Source organism: Oncorhynchus nerka, linkage group LG8, assembly GCF_034236695.1.
Source record: "Oncorhynchus nerka isolate Pitt River linkage group LG8, Oner_Uvic_2.0, whole genome shotgun sequence".
In the NCBI taxonomy this organism is placed as follows: Eukaryota; Metazoa; Chordata; class Actinopteri; order Salmoniformes; family Salmonidae; genus Oncorhynchus; species Oncorhynchus nerka.
This window is the reverse complement of record NC_088403.1, coordinates 52,012,248-52,029,628: the sequence shown is the minus strand read 5'-3', so window position 1 is coordinate 52,029,628 and position 17,381 is coordinate 52,012,248. Positions and strand designations below refer to the sequence as shown.

At 42.3% G+C, this 17,381-nt stretch overlaps 1 protein-coding gene across 11 annotated transcripts in view; it reads right to left on the bottom strand.

Annotated features, from left to right (window-relative positions):
• Window positions 1-17,381, bottom strand: part of LOC115133550 (receptor-type tyrosine-protein phosphatase delta-like) — a 211,448-nt gene that overhangs the window by 60,015 nt on the left and 134,052 nt on the right. For 7 of the 11 annotated variants that reach the window (XM_065021895.1, XM_065021900.1, XM_065021897.1 and 4 more), the window contains exons 7-14: window positions 15,201-15,470; window positions 9,876-10,457; window positions 8,083-8,228; window positions 7,826-7,970; window positions 5,728-6,033; window positions 4,648-4,841; window positions 1,047-1,073; window positions 259-376 (exon numbers count right to left, since the gene is read on the bottom strand). In XM_065021895.1, coding sequence (XP_064877967.1) covers window positions 259-376; window positions 1,047-1,073; window positions 4,648-4,841; window positions 5,728-6,033; window positions 7,826-7,970; window positions 8,083-8,228; window positions 9,876-10,457; window positions 15,201-15,470 — 1,788 coding nt within the window. The remainder of the gene's footprint in view (window positions 1-258; window positions 377-1,046; window positions 1,074-4,647; window positions 4,842-5,727; window positions 6,034-7,825; window positions 7,971-8,082; window positions 8,229-9,875; window positions 10,458-15,200; window positions 15,471-17,381) is intronic. The other 4 variants (XM_065021898.1, XM_065021905.1, XM_065021899.1 and 1 more) reach the window with 1 other exon arrangement.

Here is a 17,381-nt window from a genome sequence, read left to right as displayed (position 1 = left end):
CTTAACCCCTGTGAGCATTCCAATGTCAAAGCAGCGGCTGAGCGGAATTACAATTGTTGTCATAATTGAGGTGGCAATTAGCCGCATTCACACTTTGATAGCCATGGGGGGGAAAGGTCGATTAGCTTCTTTTTTTTGCTTCCTTTCACTGGGTGCAATTTTCACAGCTCTCTACAGCACAAATGCATTTTGGGATGATCACAGGGTACATTAGCAGAGGGGCAGGGGGAGATTTGTCAGTGATGACAGTTCCCTTACCTGCGCCAGTGGTGGTGATCAGCTTGGCCTTGCTGCGAGCTCCGTCTCCCTTTGTCGTGTAGGCTGCCACAGCAACTGAGTACATAGTCTCAGCCTGCAGCTCTGTGATGACCATTTCCTGTGGATTAGAATAATAGGGACTTTTAAGAACTCTTGCTTGGGATTGTGCTGCAATTTGGTCATTTTTGCGGGGTGGGGGTAATATTTTTGTGCATGCATTTATGCTGTAATTAATTCAGAGGACATTATCTCACAGATATCAGCTCACTAATTAGTGAATGACTGGCAATGAACATGGTTGGTACAAATCTGTCCTGCCACTATATAGTCCACCATCCTTTGCTCAATGCATATGATCCTTCGCTCCATGCAAACAATCTGGACTGGTGGACGTGTCAGCATAGGTCACTCCATGCATTGAAAAGGCAAGGGTGTAAGTAGTGCAGTACCAATGGTAACATACAGTATTATATTTTTGAAACTAGGTCCCCTTTCGAAAATCTTGTTTATTATAATAAACACCGCTAAGCATTCATGAATAGCCTTGTAATGTTGGCTATGGATTTCTGTTAGTAAGCCATTCCATATCAATTTACAGGTAGAAAACAAGCAGTTAGAGTATGTTTTTCTCTTTTTGTTTTAGCTTGATTCAGAACAGTTAGGAGGTAATGTGAGGTTCAATATAGCCAAAACCATGCGAAGGTCAGGAACAGAGGAGACACAGAGCATGCAGGGGATCGAAGGTGGGAACGGGATTAACTCTGTATTAGGTCTCTGTATCTACTCACATGTTCAGTTGAATCATCATATTCCCACTGATTAAGATGTGAGAGAGAAGAAAGAAGAGAGAAAACAAAACAAAGGCAAAGTACAGAGTCAGCGGTCACTAGTGAGATAGTAGAGTACAGAGAACAGTAGAGGAGAAGCCACAGACAAGACACATATACTAACGGATGATTTTACCCCTAAGAGATTTCATTCACTGACCACCAATAAGTTATTGAATATGTCAGTTCCATTGCATTTAAGGATGTGTGATTCATCGCATTTCAATTAATGCCCTGTACAGTTCATTCGGAAACTATTCAGACCCCTTCCCTTTTTCCACATTTTGTTACGTTACACATTTATTCTGAAATTGATTAAATTATTATTATTATTATTTTTACACACAATACCCCATAATGACAAAGCGAAAGTAGGTTTAGACATTATTGATGAAAAATAAATAAATAAATATTAATTTTGACCCTTTGCTATGAGACTCCAAAATTGAGCTCAGGTGCATCCCGTTTCCATTCTACAACTTGATTGGAGTCCACCTGTGGTAAATTGAATTGGTTGGACATGATTTAGAAAGGCACACACCTGTCTATATCAGGCCCCACAGTCAAAGGAATTGTCCGTAGAGCCCCGAGATTGTGTAGAGGCAAAGATCTAGGGAAGGGTACCAAAAACTGTCTGCAGCATTGAAGGTCCCCAAGAACACAGTGGCCACCATCATTCTTAAATGGAAGAAGTTTGGAACCGCCAAGACTCTTCCTAGAGCTGGCCTGTCACGGTTGTTGTAATGAACAGACCAAGGGGCAGCGTGTGTAGAGTTCCACATCTTTATTACAGTGAAACTTCAAACAAAAAACAAGAAACCAACAACGAAAATGTGACATCAGTGGTGCTACAAGCACAAACACAAACAGAATATCACACAAAGCAGGTGGGAGAAAGGGCTTCCTAAATATGGGAACCATACAACCCAGCCACATAGAAAATCAATGACTAGAACACCCCCCTAGTCACGCTCTGACCTTAACACCGTAGAGAACCGAGGGCTCTCTATGGTCAGGGCGTGACATGGCTGCCTGGCCAAACTGAGCAATCGGGGGAGAAGGGCCAAGAACCTGATGGTTACTCTGACAGAGCTCTGAATGCCACGTGTCACGTCTGGAGGAAACCTGGCACCATCCCTACGGTGAAGCACAGTGGTGGCAGCATCATGCTGTGGGGATGTTTTTCAGCGGCAGGGACTGGGAGACTAGTCAGGATTGAGGCAAAGATGAATGGACCAAAGTACAGATAGATCCTTGATGAAAACCTGCTCCAGAGCACTCAGGGCCTCGGACTGGGGTGAAGGTTGACCTTACAACAGGACAACAACCCTAAGCACACAGCCAAGACAACGCAGGAGTGGCTCTGGGACATGTCGCTGAATGTCCTTGAGCTGCCCATCCAGAACCCAGACCTGAACCCGATCGAACATCTCTGAAGAGACCTGAAAATAGCTGTGCAGCAACACTCCGCATCCAACCTGACAGAGCTTGAGAGGATATGCCGAGAAGAATGGGAGAAACTCCCCAAATGCACGTTTGTCGCATCATACCCAAGAAGACTCAAGGCTGTAATTGCTGCCAAAGGTGCATCAACAAAGTACTGAATAAATGCTAGGAATACTTTTGTACAGTGCCTTGCAAAAGTATTCACCCCCTTGATGTTTTTCCTATTTCGTTGCATTACAACCTGTAATTTAAATTAATGTTTATTTGGATTTCATGTAATGGACATTCACAAAATAGTCCAAATTGGTGAAGTGAATGAAAAAATAACTTGTTTTAATTTTTTTTTCTATAAATAAAAAAGAAAAGTGGTTTGTGAATATGTATTCACCCCCTTTGCTATGAAGCCCCTAAATAAGATATGGTGCAACCAATTACCTTCAGAAGTCACATAATTAATTAAATAAAGTCCACCTGTGTGTAATCTGTCACATGATTTGTCACATGATCTCAGTATATATACACCTGTTCTGAAAGTCCCCAGAGTCTGCAACACCACTAAGCAAGGGGCACCACCAAGCATGCAGCACCATGAACACCAAGGAGCTCTCCAAACAGGTCAGGGACAAAGTTGTGGAGAAGTACAGATCAGGGTTGGGTTATAGAAAAATATCAGAAACTTTGAACATCCCACGGAGCACCATTAAATCCATGCACTCCACAGAGCTGGGCTTTACAGAATAGTGGCCAGAAAAAAAGCCATTGCTTAATTAAAGAAAAAAATAAGAAAACACGTTTGGTGTTTGCCAAAAGGCATGTGGAAGACTCCCCAAACATATGGAAGAAGGGATTCTGGTCAGATGAGACAAAAATTGAGCTTTTTGGCCATCAAGGAAAACGCTATGTCTGGCACAAATCCAACACCTCTCATCACCCCGAGAATACCATCCCTGTGGGGATGTTTTTCATCGGCATGGACTGGGAAACTGGTCAAAATTGAATGAATCATGGATGGCGCTAAATACAGGGATATTCTTGAGAGAAACCTGTTTCAGTCTTCCAGAGATTTGAGACTGGGATGGAGGTTCACCTTCCAGCAAGAAAATGACATACTGCTAAAGCAACACTCGAGTGGATTAAGGGGAAACATTTACATGTCTTGGAATGGCCTAGTCAAAGCCCAGACCTCAATCCAATTGAGAATCTGTGGTATGACTTAAAGAATGCTGTACAACAGCAGGAACCCATCCAACTTGAAGGAGCTGGAGCAGTTTTGCCTTGAAGAATGGGCAAAAATCCTAGTGGTTTGATGTGACAAGCTTATAGAGACATATCCCAAGAGACTTGCAGCTGTAATTGCTGCAAAAGGTGGCTCTACAAAGTATTGACTTTGGGGGGTGAAACTTTTTCAGTTTTTTTGTTTGTTTCACAATAAAACATATTTTGCATCTTCAAAGTGGTAAGTATGTTGTGTAAATCAAATGATACAAACCCCCCAAAAATCTATTTTAATTCCAGGTTGTAAGGTAACAAAATAGGAAGAATGCCAAGGGGTGAATACTTTCGCAAGGCATTGTAAATGTGATATCTGTTTTTTTTATATTACATTCGCAAACATTTCTAAAAAACAGTTTTTGCTTTGTCATTATGGGATAATGTGTTCAGTTGATGTGGGGGAAAAAACAATTTAATCAATTTTAAAATAAGGCTGTAACGTAACAAATTGTGGAAAAAGTCAAGTGGTCTGAATACTTTCCGAATGCACTGTAGTTCCTGTGATTGTTTCTACTAGATAATGAGAGTAACATATGGTGAGTCCCATACTGCGTAGGTCTATTCCTATAAATGCACACCAATGTATGAATGTGTATCTATCATATATTTACTCAATGGGTGACTCAGTTTCAAAGATCCTGAGAAAAACGAATTGGTGTCATTAGGTTTAAACCATATCGTAAAAACGTGTGGTTTTAACCACACTTTATACGGCTTAGTACTGTATCCTTGTATTTTCACTCTGGCAGGTGTGACTCTTATGCTCTGTCCTTGTGTCAGAGAACTTCTCAAGGTGAGAGAACCTGAGAGTTTTGGGCGGAAGGCGGAGGAGGAGGGTGCTTACCTGCGCATCGTCAATCAAGATGTCCTTGATGGCTGGCTGTCCCATGGGCTCCCCATTAACCATCCTGACATAGTGCACCTGGTACCCTCGGATCTGCCCGTGCTGCTTGGTGGGCATCGGCGAGCGCCAGATTACTTTTATTGACGTAGAGTTGACAGTCTCCACCTCGACTTTACGAGGCGGGCCGCTGGGAACTGGAGGAACACCATGGGATAAAAGAAAGAAGGTCAAGATTATAGAGAACCCCTTCTCCCCTTTTAATTTCTGGCCAACTCCAAAGAGCAAAATGCTGGGGTGAAAAAATCTACAAAAGGGGAGCATACGGCAACAAGCACTGTATGATATCAATATTTCAACAATGGCAAGGGAAAAGAAAAACAACCCCAAAAACAGGTCTGACAATTGACCTAATCTGGAAACATTCAAAAATGGGAGTAGTGGATTAAAAACATGGAATAAAAATGTGTTTGTTAAAATTGAAAAGAGGAGCCAAAGGGGATGCTTCAAAAGCTTGAAGCACCCTGCAAGAATTTTGGCTATGAAGCGTGAAGAAAAAGTTAAATAAAATATATATTTTTTAAAATGTGTTGGTTTTTTGGCCAATTAAAAAAATAACCTTCCCTTTCCACTGTCCATAAATTCACATTTAGTCAAATTCATTAAAAAAAACGGTTAAAATCTCAAGTTTTTTTCTCATACAAAAAAAAGACAGTTTGGGACTGGAAGTCAAAGGCCTGAAGTGCTTCAATGCAGGAGAAAATGCCATACCATATGTTGAAATTGAGTATTAGGGGATAAAGGCAGAAAAATACTGACAAAAAGTTAAATGAGCTTTACAAAAAAAGTTAGGGCAGTCTGTTCAGTAAAAAAAAAGTTGCACAGAAGTGGTCCAAGTTAGTAAAAGTGGGCTCATAATGAGAGTTAGGAGTGTTGCCAACTTTGATAGAAGCAGGAGGAAGAAGAAGAGAGGGATGCTAAGTCAGAGGGACTGTTAATGCTGTTAGACAGTTTCTGAAGGGGGTTAGAGGTTAAAGGGCAGACTGGATTTGCAACGGGGGCAGCGGTTTCGGAAAAACATACCATCCTCCTCGGTGCGGATGAGTTGTGGTAAGCTTTCAGGTCCTTCACCCACATCTGTGTGAGCAGTCACTGTCACACGGTATTCCGTCCATTTTTCCAAGTGTTCCAAGAGGTACTGGGAGCTTTCTGGAGGGATGTCGGATATTTTTCGTGTGGTGGTGTCCTCCCCTTCAGTGGCGGCGTATTGGACGGCATACTTAACTATGATCCCATTCTGTAAGTCCGTAGGAGGAGGCCGCCAACTTACCAGGATATTGGTGGAGCTGGGGCTAGAGCACTTGATATCCTGAGGTGGAGCTGAGGGCTCTGATTGGAGGAGTGGATAGGAAGAGGAGCAGGGTTTTGTTTGATTGGATCAACCATTTTAGTTGTGGTTTTGTTTGTTTCGAGGAGGGGTTTCACAGGTAGGTTGAAGTTTTTTTGGGTTGGGATGATGGTGGTGGAAACAAACAAAGAATAAAGAAAAGGGAAAATAAATATGACATGAGGATGAAGCACAAGCACTGAAACAATGTTTGCAAAGAAGTGGTACCAAAAGTCAATGAGGTTTCACAATCAAGATGAGACAAAAGGCAAGACAAAAGACAAACACTTTTTCAAACAAGGTCAACTCAATTAATAAAAACACATACAATGAGGATGTATGGATGGGGTTGTCATGAGATAATAGGACACCTTCACAATATGTAACCTACCTTTGTAAATGAAAAATGTGACATTCTTTCCTAAAAACTATTATCACTCTAGGGATTCATATCTTCGGCTTATAACCAAGACTAAGCCCAAATTTCATATAAACTTATCAAATGACTGCTCAGTAAAAGTTCTCTTGATCACATAAAATCCTAATAAATTCCAACCAAATATCATACATTTGCCAAGCAGTTACCACAAATCCAAAAACATAAAGGTTGATGCTTAAACTCTAGCAAGGTGTAAAAAGTTGTATTGGTCACCAACCTTTCCGAAGCCTGTTGGTTTGTGGTAAAAGCCTGATCGTACAAAAGAGAACTTCCCAAGGTGATATGACTGACTTTTGAAAGTCTCAACACATTGGCATGCAGACATCTTTTCTTGATACCTCCCATCGCGTTAGGACTTTTTGAACTTAATACCTACCTGTTCTCTGCCTTTTTGTCTTGCACAGACCTCCGGTTTATTTTAAATATATTACAAATAATATTACAAATCAGTTTTTGAAATGAAATGTTCTATTTTCTAATAGTCAATACACTACTTGTTTGTACCTAGCTTTCAATTTGGTGCCTTGATCAATTTTGTCATTTCAATAAACCTGAGGTCTTATTGTGTGGAAAAACAGTAATTCTCTATCTTCAGTGATACTACTTGCTTTTGAGCATTCTATGGAATTGGTAGTCCATCCAATTGTTTGTAAAAAAAATAGTTAAGGGGTTGGCATTACCAATTATGCTACTGAGAAAAGGAAACCCCTCTGACCTCCAGATAAAATGGGCAGAATTTTATTTCCATAGAAAGCTCAGTCTCAATACGCAAATACTCTGACGTGGCTTACATGCAAAATCAAGAGACAAGGCTTCCAATAGCGGGATAACATGCACTTTTGTTAATCAAAAACAACAGACAGTCAGATAAATAGGAAATATATTTTTTATGAATAATTCAAAGCTCTATTTTTGGTTGGGATGTTTTGCACATCAAAGATGTTGAAGAGGAGTAGATTCTGTATATAGTTTGACCTTGTCTGTTGACTTCACAGGAGAGCCCTAGTGAACTCTGTCCATGTAGCCATTTCAAAGTTAATAGGTGCATTGTCAGGTAGACAACAAAACACACTGTTTCAGCTTCAATTGTTGCAGAACTAACCCATTTTCAAGGTCATCCACCGCTTTCGATTACATTTATTTTTATTAAGAGTTATCAATCTCTTTCGATGACATTTATTTTTTATCATGTCATTGACCTGTTTTTGGCAAAAGGTATTGGAATTAGCGGATGTAATTCTAAATTGGCCAAGGTAGATGCGTTTGAAAATGTAAGAATGTATTTTCTCTCCAAGGAGTATCCACATCCAGTGGTAAACTGTCTGGCCAGAGCTGAGATATGGAAGAGGACCTACGTGTTTGAGGGGTTTCTGCTGAGATCTCATTGGTGTAGGCCCCGATACCGTGCTTACTGCGCGCGGCTAGCTGGAAAGTATAAGTAGTGAAGGGCTTCAAGTCCTTCAGAAGGTACGTGGTGGTAGGCTCAAAGCTGATGCGTTTCTGTTGAGAAAATGGTAGGTCATCAGTTCAGGACTTCAAAAAAACGTGTAACGTGGACGTAAGATATATTTGGGCCAGTATAGCTGATTTTTGAATGTGAGAAACCATTTACCTCCTCCTTGTCATCCCCCTTCTTGTACAGAAGTTCATATCCCATGATTTGATTGTCTTGTCCGGTCTGTGCTGGGGCTATCCACGATAGTAGTATGCTTGTTTCAGATTTGGCTTCCCCTTTGAAGTCGGTCGGTTGAGAAGGGACTGGGAAAGCAATACAAATACACATTTGGCCCACTAAACCAATGATACTCATTGCAACGCCCACCATACCGCTGCTAAAGGTATTTCACGAGTGCTGCTGCGGCTATTTTTTACTACTAATAACATTAGCAGTAACTTGTTATTTATACATTATTATTACTTATTAAGTTTAAATATATATGATTGGCAGTCTAAATTATGCTCAAGAACTATTCAAGTTCTCAAATCTGATTTTATACTTAAGCAATAATACATGCGAGGCCATGTGTTATGCATTTTTTATCATGGCTGGGACGTGGTCATAGCCACATGGCGAAACAGGGTGGGATATACCACCACAGCCATGAAAATGTCATAACACATGGACTCGAGTGTATTATTGCTTTTATAAAATGGGTTACCAGCATTAAAAAAATCTAGATTATTTCCTAAACCATCCAGTTTTTCAACTAAGTGCTATTTTAGGCATTCTCTGATCGTTAGTTCTATTCGTATTGAATGCCATGTAAAGCAAAACTACCCAAGCGCTGGATGATAGTTCCAGAACTTTGCAGGTTGCTATGACAAACAAAAATGAAATGTTTGCTATGGAGGCTCATTCCCCACTTGCTAACTAGCCAACTACACAGCTAACACAATCACATCATACTGAAGCTGGAAAGACAGCTAACTAGCTGCATTTCATTTCGTTTTACCTGTCTCTCTATTTACTTTCCTTTGTATATATCAATAAAAATGATGCGGATTCATGATTTTGAGTAGCTGAGAAAAGCTGCCTGCCTGAATTTCAATATTACAACAATGTTGCAAATGTCGGAGATAATGTCTAGATACTTTTTATAAGTTGCATGTCTGGGCAGATGAGACAGTGGATCTGTAAAAGTAGTAGTAGCAGTAGTACATTGCTAGGTAACGACTTAAACAATGGCACATTTTATGAATGTACTGGACATGTGTATATTGTGTAGTATATCACAGGCAGGATAGGCTCTAACAATAGGAATTCCAAACCACTTGTTGTATAATTAAGCAATAATGTCCAAGGGGGTGTGGTATACGGCCAATATACCACAGCTAAGGGCAGTTATTATTGCCCTTAGCCATGGTATATTGGCAATATACCACAAACCCCCGAGGTGCCTTATTGCTTTTATAAACTGGCTACCAACGTAATTAGAGCAGTAAAAATAAATGTTTTGTCATACCCGTGGTATATGGTCTGATATACCACGGCTGGCAGACAATCAGCATTCAGGCCTTGAACCACCTAGTTTATAATGTTGAATAAACTATGATTTTTGTCATTCAGAATGCCAAATGAAAATTGTTTGGCACTCAAGAGCAAGTGCGTGCCAAAAAGAGATTTCAAATGTGTTTACTGCTGTGGTCAGAAACAAGGATACTTTTATCTGACTAAAAAGACTGAGTGAGTGATGTGCTTTCCCAAGAAGACACATGGCTGTCAAATTAGCCTGTTGATATTCTCTCCATTGTAGAGTTAGATGATTTGTTTGTTTACTCATAACTCACAGATTGCGGATCTTCAGTTCCTATAAGATTTATAGCCCAACTCATATACAGTTAACATAATTGTCAATTTCAAGGCTTTGGTCCTCAAAAACACGCATAGGCCACACACAATCTTACCTCCCGTCTTGGCTATGATCTGGAGATCTGCAGAGAGAGGTCCATCACCCACAGACGTGTAGGCCAGGACCTTAATGTAATAGGTCTTGTTGGGGATGAGGCCCTGAATGGTGAGGAAGTTTGATCCACGCACTATCTGCTTCTCCCATGTGTTGACTTGCTGCGCAGAGTCCATGGTGTAGTAGACACGGTAGCCCATAATTTGCCCGTTGGCCTCCTCTGGTTCGTCCCAGTGGATAATAGCCGTGGTGGAGCTGAGCATACGACCCCTGACCTGCCTGGGCGCCGTGCTGGGTGCTTGCTCAGCCGTCTTGGCCTCGATGTCCTCGCTGGGTGGCCCACGCCCGATGTTGTTCACCGCCAGCACCCGGAACTCATAGTCCGAGTAAGGACTGAGGCCGCCCACGCTGTAGCGAGTGGTGGCCACGCCGTCGATCTCCTTGTATGTGTCCTCTGAAAACTTGGACTTGTGCTGGATGATGTAGTAGGAGACAGGCTCAGGGTTGCCTGAGTCCCAGGTCAGCGTGATGCTCGTGGCCGTGCGCTCCGTCACCACGGGAATGCCGGGAGGCTTGGGCAATGCTGGAAAAACAAACAGATAACATATATATATATATATGTAAGGGATAATCAACGAGGGGCTATACTATACGTTCTATGTATTTCAATCCAAGATGGTGTAGCAGTCAGACGTCTTTGTCCTTCATCTTGCCCTGTCCCATGTATAATTCTTTATCTATCTTTTTCTTCACATATTTTTTAAAACTATTTTTCTAAACCTCAACTTCAAAATACTCTCCTGCAACTCGCCTCACCCAATGTGGTGTGGATCTGTTTTATTCTAAAGTATTTTTATTTACCTCCGAACCAGAATCCCCCAACAGCAGCTAGCCAGCCCACAAGCTACTAGCTAGTAGTCAGCTACCCACCGATAGTGATCATCTGCTAACCGTTAGCTCGGAGAGCTCTCACCAGTTTGTACAACGCGATTCAAACCAGAGCATACCGGACCTATTTTCTCTCCATATCCCCGGATTCCTACCGCAAGCGCTAAACCTTTTCACCTGGATCATCGCAGCTAGCTAGCTGCAATCCGAGTGACTACTCCTGGCTAATGTCACTGTCCCAAAGCAAGTACCAATTAACCTGGAGCTAGCTCATGCTAGGCCCATCTCCCGGCTAGCTGAAAAGGCCCATCAGCCACTCCTGAATTGAATTGATTGCCCCCCATCTATCTTCAGAGCTCATGCTGCTAGGTGACCTAAACTGGGACATGCTTAACACCCCGGTCATCCTACAATCCAAGCTTGATGCCCTCAGTCTTACACAAATTATCAATGAACCCACCCGGTACAACCCCAAATCTGTAAACACGGGCACCCTCATAGATATCATCCTAACCAACTTGCCCTCCAAATACACCTCTGCTGTTTTCAACCAAGATCTCAGCGATCACTGCCTCACTGCCTGCATCCGTAATGGGTCTGCGGTCAAACAACCACCCCTCATCACTGTCAAACGCTCCCTAAAACACTTCTGCGGGCAGGCCTTTCTAATCGACCTGGCCCGGGTATCCTGGAAGGATATTGACCTCATCCTGTCAGTAGAGGATTCCTGGTTATTCTTTAGAAGTGCCTTCCTCACCATCTTAAATAAGCATGCCCCATTAAAAAAATTAGAACCAGGAACAGATATGGCCGGTGGTTCTCTTCAGACCTGACTGCCCTTGACCAGCACAAAAACATCCTGTGGCTTTCTGCATTAGCATTGAATAGCCCCTGTGATATGCAACTTTTCAGGGAAGTTAGGAACCAATATACACAGGCAGTTAGGAAAGCTAAGTCTAGCTTTTTCAAGCAGAAATTTGCATCCTGTAGCACAAACTCAAAAAAGTTCTGGGACACTGTAAAGTCCATGGATAATAAGAGCACCTCCTCCCAGCTGCCCACTACACTGAGGCTAGGAAACACTGTCACCAATGATAAATCCACGATAAGAGAGAATAAAGAATTTCAATAAGCATTTTTCTATGGCTGGCCATGCTTTCCACCTGGCTACCCCTACCCCGGTCAACAGCCCTGAAACCCGCAGAGCATCTCACCCAAGCCTCCCCATTACTCCTTCACCCAAATCCACATAGCTGATGTTCTGAAAGAGCTGCAAAATCTGGACCCCTACAAATCAGCCGGGCTAGACAATCTGCACTCTCTCTTTCTAAAATTATCTGCCGAAATTGTTGCAACCCCTATTACTAGCCTGTTAAACCTCTCTTTTGTATCGTCTGAGATTCCCAAAGATTGGAAAGCTGCCGCGGTCATCCCCCTCTTCAAAGGGGGAGACACTCTAGACTCAAACTGTTACAGACCTATATCTATCCCACCCTGCCTTTCTAAGGTCTTCGAAAGCCAAGTTCACAAACAGATTACCGACCATTTAGAATCCCACCGTACCTTCTCCCCTATGCAATCTGGTTTCAGAGCTGGTCATGGGTGTACCTCAACCACGCTCAAGGTCCTAAACGATATCATAACCGCCATTGATAAGATACATTACTGTGCAGCTGTATTCATCGACCTGGCCAAGGATTTCGACTCTGTCAATCACCACATTCTTATTGGCAAACTCAACAGTCTTGGTTTCTCAAATGATTGCCTCGCCTAGTTCACCAACTACTTCTCTGATAAAGTTCAGTGTGTCAAATCGGAGGGCCTGTTGTTCGGACCTCTGGCAGTCTCTATGGGGGTGCCACAGGGTTCAATCCTCGGGCCGACTCTCTTCTCTGTATACATCAATGATGTCGCTGTTGCTGCTGGTGATTCTCTCATCCACCTCTATGCAGACGACACCATTCTGTATACATCTGGTCCTTCTTTGGACACTCTGTTAACAAACCTCCAGACGAGCTTCAATGCCATACATTTCTTCCTTCTGTGGCCTCCAACTGCTCTTAAATACAAGTAAAACTAAATGCATGCTCTTCAACCGATCACTGCCCGCACCTGCCCGCCAGTCCATCCAGCATCACTACTCTGGACGGTTCTGACTTAGAATATGTGGACAACTACAAATACCTAGGTGTCTGGTTAGACTGTAAACTCTCCTTCCAGACTCACATTAAGCATCTCCAATCCAAAATTAAATTTAGAATCGGCTTCCTATTTCACAACAAAGCATCCTTCACTCATGCTGCCAAACATACCCTCATAAAACTGACCATCCTACTGATCCTCGACTTCGGCGAATTCATTTACAAAATAGCCTCAAACACTCTACTCAGCAAATTGGATGCAGTCTATCACAGTGCCATCCGTTTTGTCACCAAAGCCCCATATACTACCCACCACTGTGACCTGTACGCTCTCATTGGCTGGCCCTCCCTTTACTCGTCGCCAAACCCACTGGCTCCAGGTCATCTACACGTCTCTGCTAGGTAAAGCCCCACCCACCCATCTCAGCTCACTTGTCACCATAGCAGCACCCACTCGTAGCACGCGCTCCAGCAGATATATCTCACTGGTCACCCCCAAAGCCAATTCCTCTTTTGGCCACCTTTCCTTCCAGTTCTCTGCTGCCAATGACTGGAACGAACTGCAAAAATCACTGAAGCTGGAGACTCATCTCCCTCACTAGCTTTAAGCACCAGCTGCCAGAGCAGCTCACAGATCACTGCACCTGTACATAGCCCATCTGTAAATAGCCCATCCAACTACCTCATCCCCATACTGTATTTATTTATTTATCTTGCTTCTTTGCACCCCAGTATCTCTGCTTGCACATTCATCTTCTGCACTACCATTCCAGTGTTTAATTGCTATATTGTAATTACTTCGCAACCAAAGGCCTATTTTTTGCCTTACCTCACTTATCCTACCTCATTTGCACACACTGTATATATATTTTTTCTACTGTATTATTGACTGTATGTTTGTTTATTCCATGTGTAACTCTGTGTTTTTGTATGTGTCGAACTGCTTTGCTTTATCTTGGCCAGGTCGCAGTTGTAAATGAGAACTTGTTCTCAACCAGCCTACCTGGTTAAATAAAGGTGAAATAAAAATAAATGTAAAATAAGGAATGACGTTTTATACCGTGGCTATAATAAAACACATTTGCCACTAGAAATGGGTTCATTTGCCGTTAGAAATGGGTTCAACATTCACTGACGTAGCTACCAAGTTCACTAGATAGCTACAGTAGTTACCGTGGTAATGAAACAAACAGACTTGCTACTTTAGCTAACCATACCATCAGTCCTAGATTGCTATTGTGAAAATCATGGTTAACAATAACAATACTGTTATCTATTTGACTTTTGCTTTCAAAAGCAACTCAAACAAAACATGTAAAAATTAACTATAGCCATTGAATTCTACCGTGCAAATATACTGTGCTTTATAGGGAAATAATGCAAGCCAATCAGAAAGGAGTATTCAACAATGCCATGGTATAATTAAGTGATAATGCCAGAGAAGCCGGTGTTTGGAGGATATATTGGCACGGGTGTTGTTAGCCCCAGACGAAGTGAGGCTGTTCTGAGAGCAGAAGGGGGGAGTGCAACTCAATATTAGGAACGTGTCCTTAATGTTTCGTACACTCAGTGCATACATTTTTTACCTTGCATTAGTATGCCACATCAGTGCATTATAATTATATTATATAATATATTATATAATTACATTATAACATATTTGAACTCTTGTTAAACAGGTAAAAGGCCAAAAGCCCTGGAAGCTTCTGTTAACCAGAGAATTCCAATGTGTATCTCTTAAATAATGTAGTGGGTTAATTTATTGCTTTAATACCTACACCAGTGACACGAGTCGAAAGATATGAGGGCGATGGACTCTCTTTATATGCCATCGCAATTGTAACATTGGGGGAAGTTCCTGGCAGCCTTGGTTATATTGTGACTAATATCCCTCTGTTATGTCTGGGAGACACAAAGCGTGTGTGTGCGTGTACTTCTGTGTGTTGGTGTGTGTACATGATGACGACAATCTGGAATCTCTCTCTCCCTGGTATGCATTGGAGGAGATGCTTACACTCTGATAAGTACCCTGCCTACTGAGAAGATCAAACAATACCCACTATGTTGCACGCACTCACGCACTCACGCACACGCACCCACACACACACACACATGAACACACAACCAACAGGGATATAGAGCTCTGGCGTTTAACTCCCCTGGTTGTGAGATAAGCCTTTCACTGATTCTCAATCTAGCATCTAATCCACGGAGGCTGGCGTCAACACATCCAAGGCTTTAGGAACCCTCTTCCTGAGACCAACAATACGTGACAGAAAGAAGTAAACGTGCATTACCTTTCACTGTGATCTGCGCTACCGCCTCGATGACCCCCAGAGTGGACATGGCCACGCAGGTATAGTTGTTCGACTGGCGGACGTCAGTGAGCTCCAAAACGTTTCGTCCAATGGGCATGTCGTCCTCGGGCGTCAGGTCTTCGGCACCCAGCATCCATTTGACGTAGGGCATAGGGGAGCCCACCGCCACACAGGTGATGTTGACACTGCCTCCAGGCATGATCTCGTTGTCCGTGGGCGGGATGGAGAACCGCGGGGGTACCCGGCGCACTGCAAAAGACAAAAGGCAATGGTAACAACTCGTACAAACCGCACAAGGCCAAGGTTTCCCATCAACGGCCGAGAAAAAAAGAGACTCATAAGTTTACAGTATACAGACGGATAACAAAAATATTTACATTTACAATACAACTTGCCCGAAATGTAACTTTTATATCTAATGTAATATATTTAACACAGTCCAGGCTTCAAAGATGGGACTAGCTACGGACTAATGATTACACAAACACCATGCACAAACGATTACCATCCATACAGACATAAAGAGAACAGCATAGAGGAACTGGAGCCTCGACAGCATGGCAGAGTGAAGTGTACAAGAGAACAACTTCAATGCTGCGTTCTTCCAGTTGATGTGAAGTAAATGTGCCGCGTCACATTCTCACATCACACATACTACGGCCCGTGGTGGGAACACATCCAACTACGGTGCATGGACTAGAGTGCAACTCTGCTTCTCAGATCAAAAAAGTGGATACACATTCCAAAATAACCATGTTCGAGTATGAACAACAAGAAAAAACATATCCAAATTTGATTATTGAAAAGAGAATGAAAAGAAACAGCATCCATTATGAGGTAAAAGGTTGGAGCTTGTCATGGTGGCTTGGACTCTCTGTCATGCACACAAGCACATAGCTGGCTTAGAGAGGCAACCATGTTTGGTGAATGGGAAGGAGAGAGGAGGATTGAGAGGGGAAAAAAAATAGTAACAAAAAAAGACAGATATCAAACATGGGGAGGACGGTTAGAGTTAGGCTGGCAGGAGGGAGGTAAGGTTTCGGCTGGCAGCGTTGGGTTTCTGGGAAATTAACACTACTGGCTATTATTAAGCTAGAGTTGCTAGGGCAGGACAAATTTACAGTGTCACTGGACAGATTAGGGGAAGTGCAACAGTATGACAGGACAGGACAGGACAGGGATAGGCAGAGGCAACTCAACACGAATCACAACGTTTTCTGAGGTTTAACTAAGTTAGTTAACCACATACGATTGAAACACACCATATAGGGTAAGCATATTTAAGGGACAGGGGCTGGGGCAGATACAGAGGAGGAATGGGTTTGGATTTTAAAACATGTCTAGTGAGAAATTTGATTAAAGGAATGAAGTCAGTGTTACTGCTTATATTACTCAGAATGAATATAAATCCCAATATGCCGATCTCCTTTGATACGCAGATGCGTAATGGTGGCAGAATTTGGGGAATGCCGTTTGCTCTTCCATGCACCTTGGAAAGATTAATCACTCAGGTGCTTTGGCGGTGAACCTTGGTCATACTAATAAAGGGTGAAACACTCCCATCGTCCCAATCATTTTAAATCAAATTAAACAATCTCCTCTCAAATATGGGGCACAAAAATGCCTTGACTAATGTAATGGCAAGAGCCATTGGGTTTTCCCGAAGTATGTGGTCATTAATATACATTAACGTGATGTGATATAAAACTGAGCGCTAGCTAAAATAACATTGTTTGCTAATAGCATTGTTTGCTAAAGCTAAAAGCCTGCATCTACATGTAGAATTAGCTAATGCGTTCAACCGCCATCACATTTAATACAGCACATTCTGCTAAGCAGATTGTGCCTCTCCAGAGAGAAGGAATCTCAGAAACTACTACTTGCATTATTAAATACAACTTTTCACTCGCTTCATATTTAATTAATATCCAATTGGATCCTGCTCCCCCATGACATAATGTTATCATACTAATTTGAATATCATTACATTTGTCAAGTCTTACAGCTAATGCTCCAAATACATCATTCTTTCATGAAAGCCTCTGTAGGAAAAATCCTTTGCAGAGGCAGCGTACATCTCACAAGGCTAACAGCTGAGCGCTAAACCTCGCCACTGATTATAACAAAGGGGAATTTAGCTTATAGCTTTTAAAACATGTC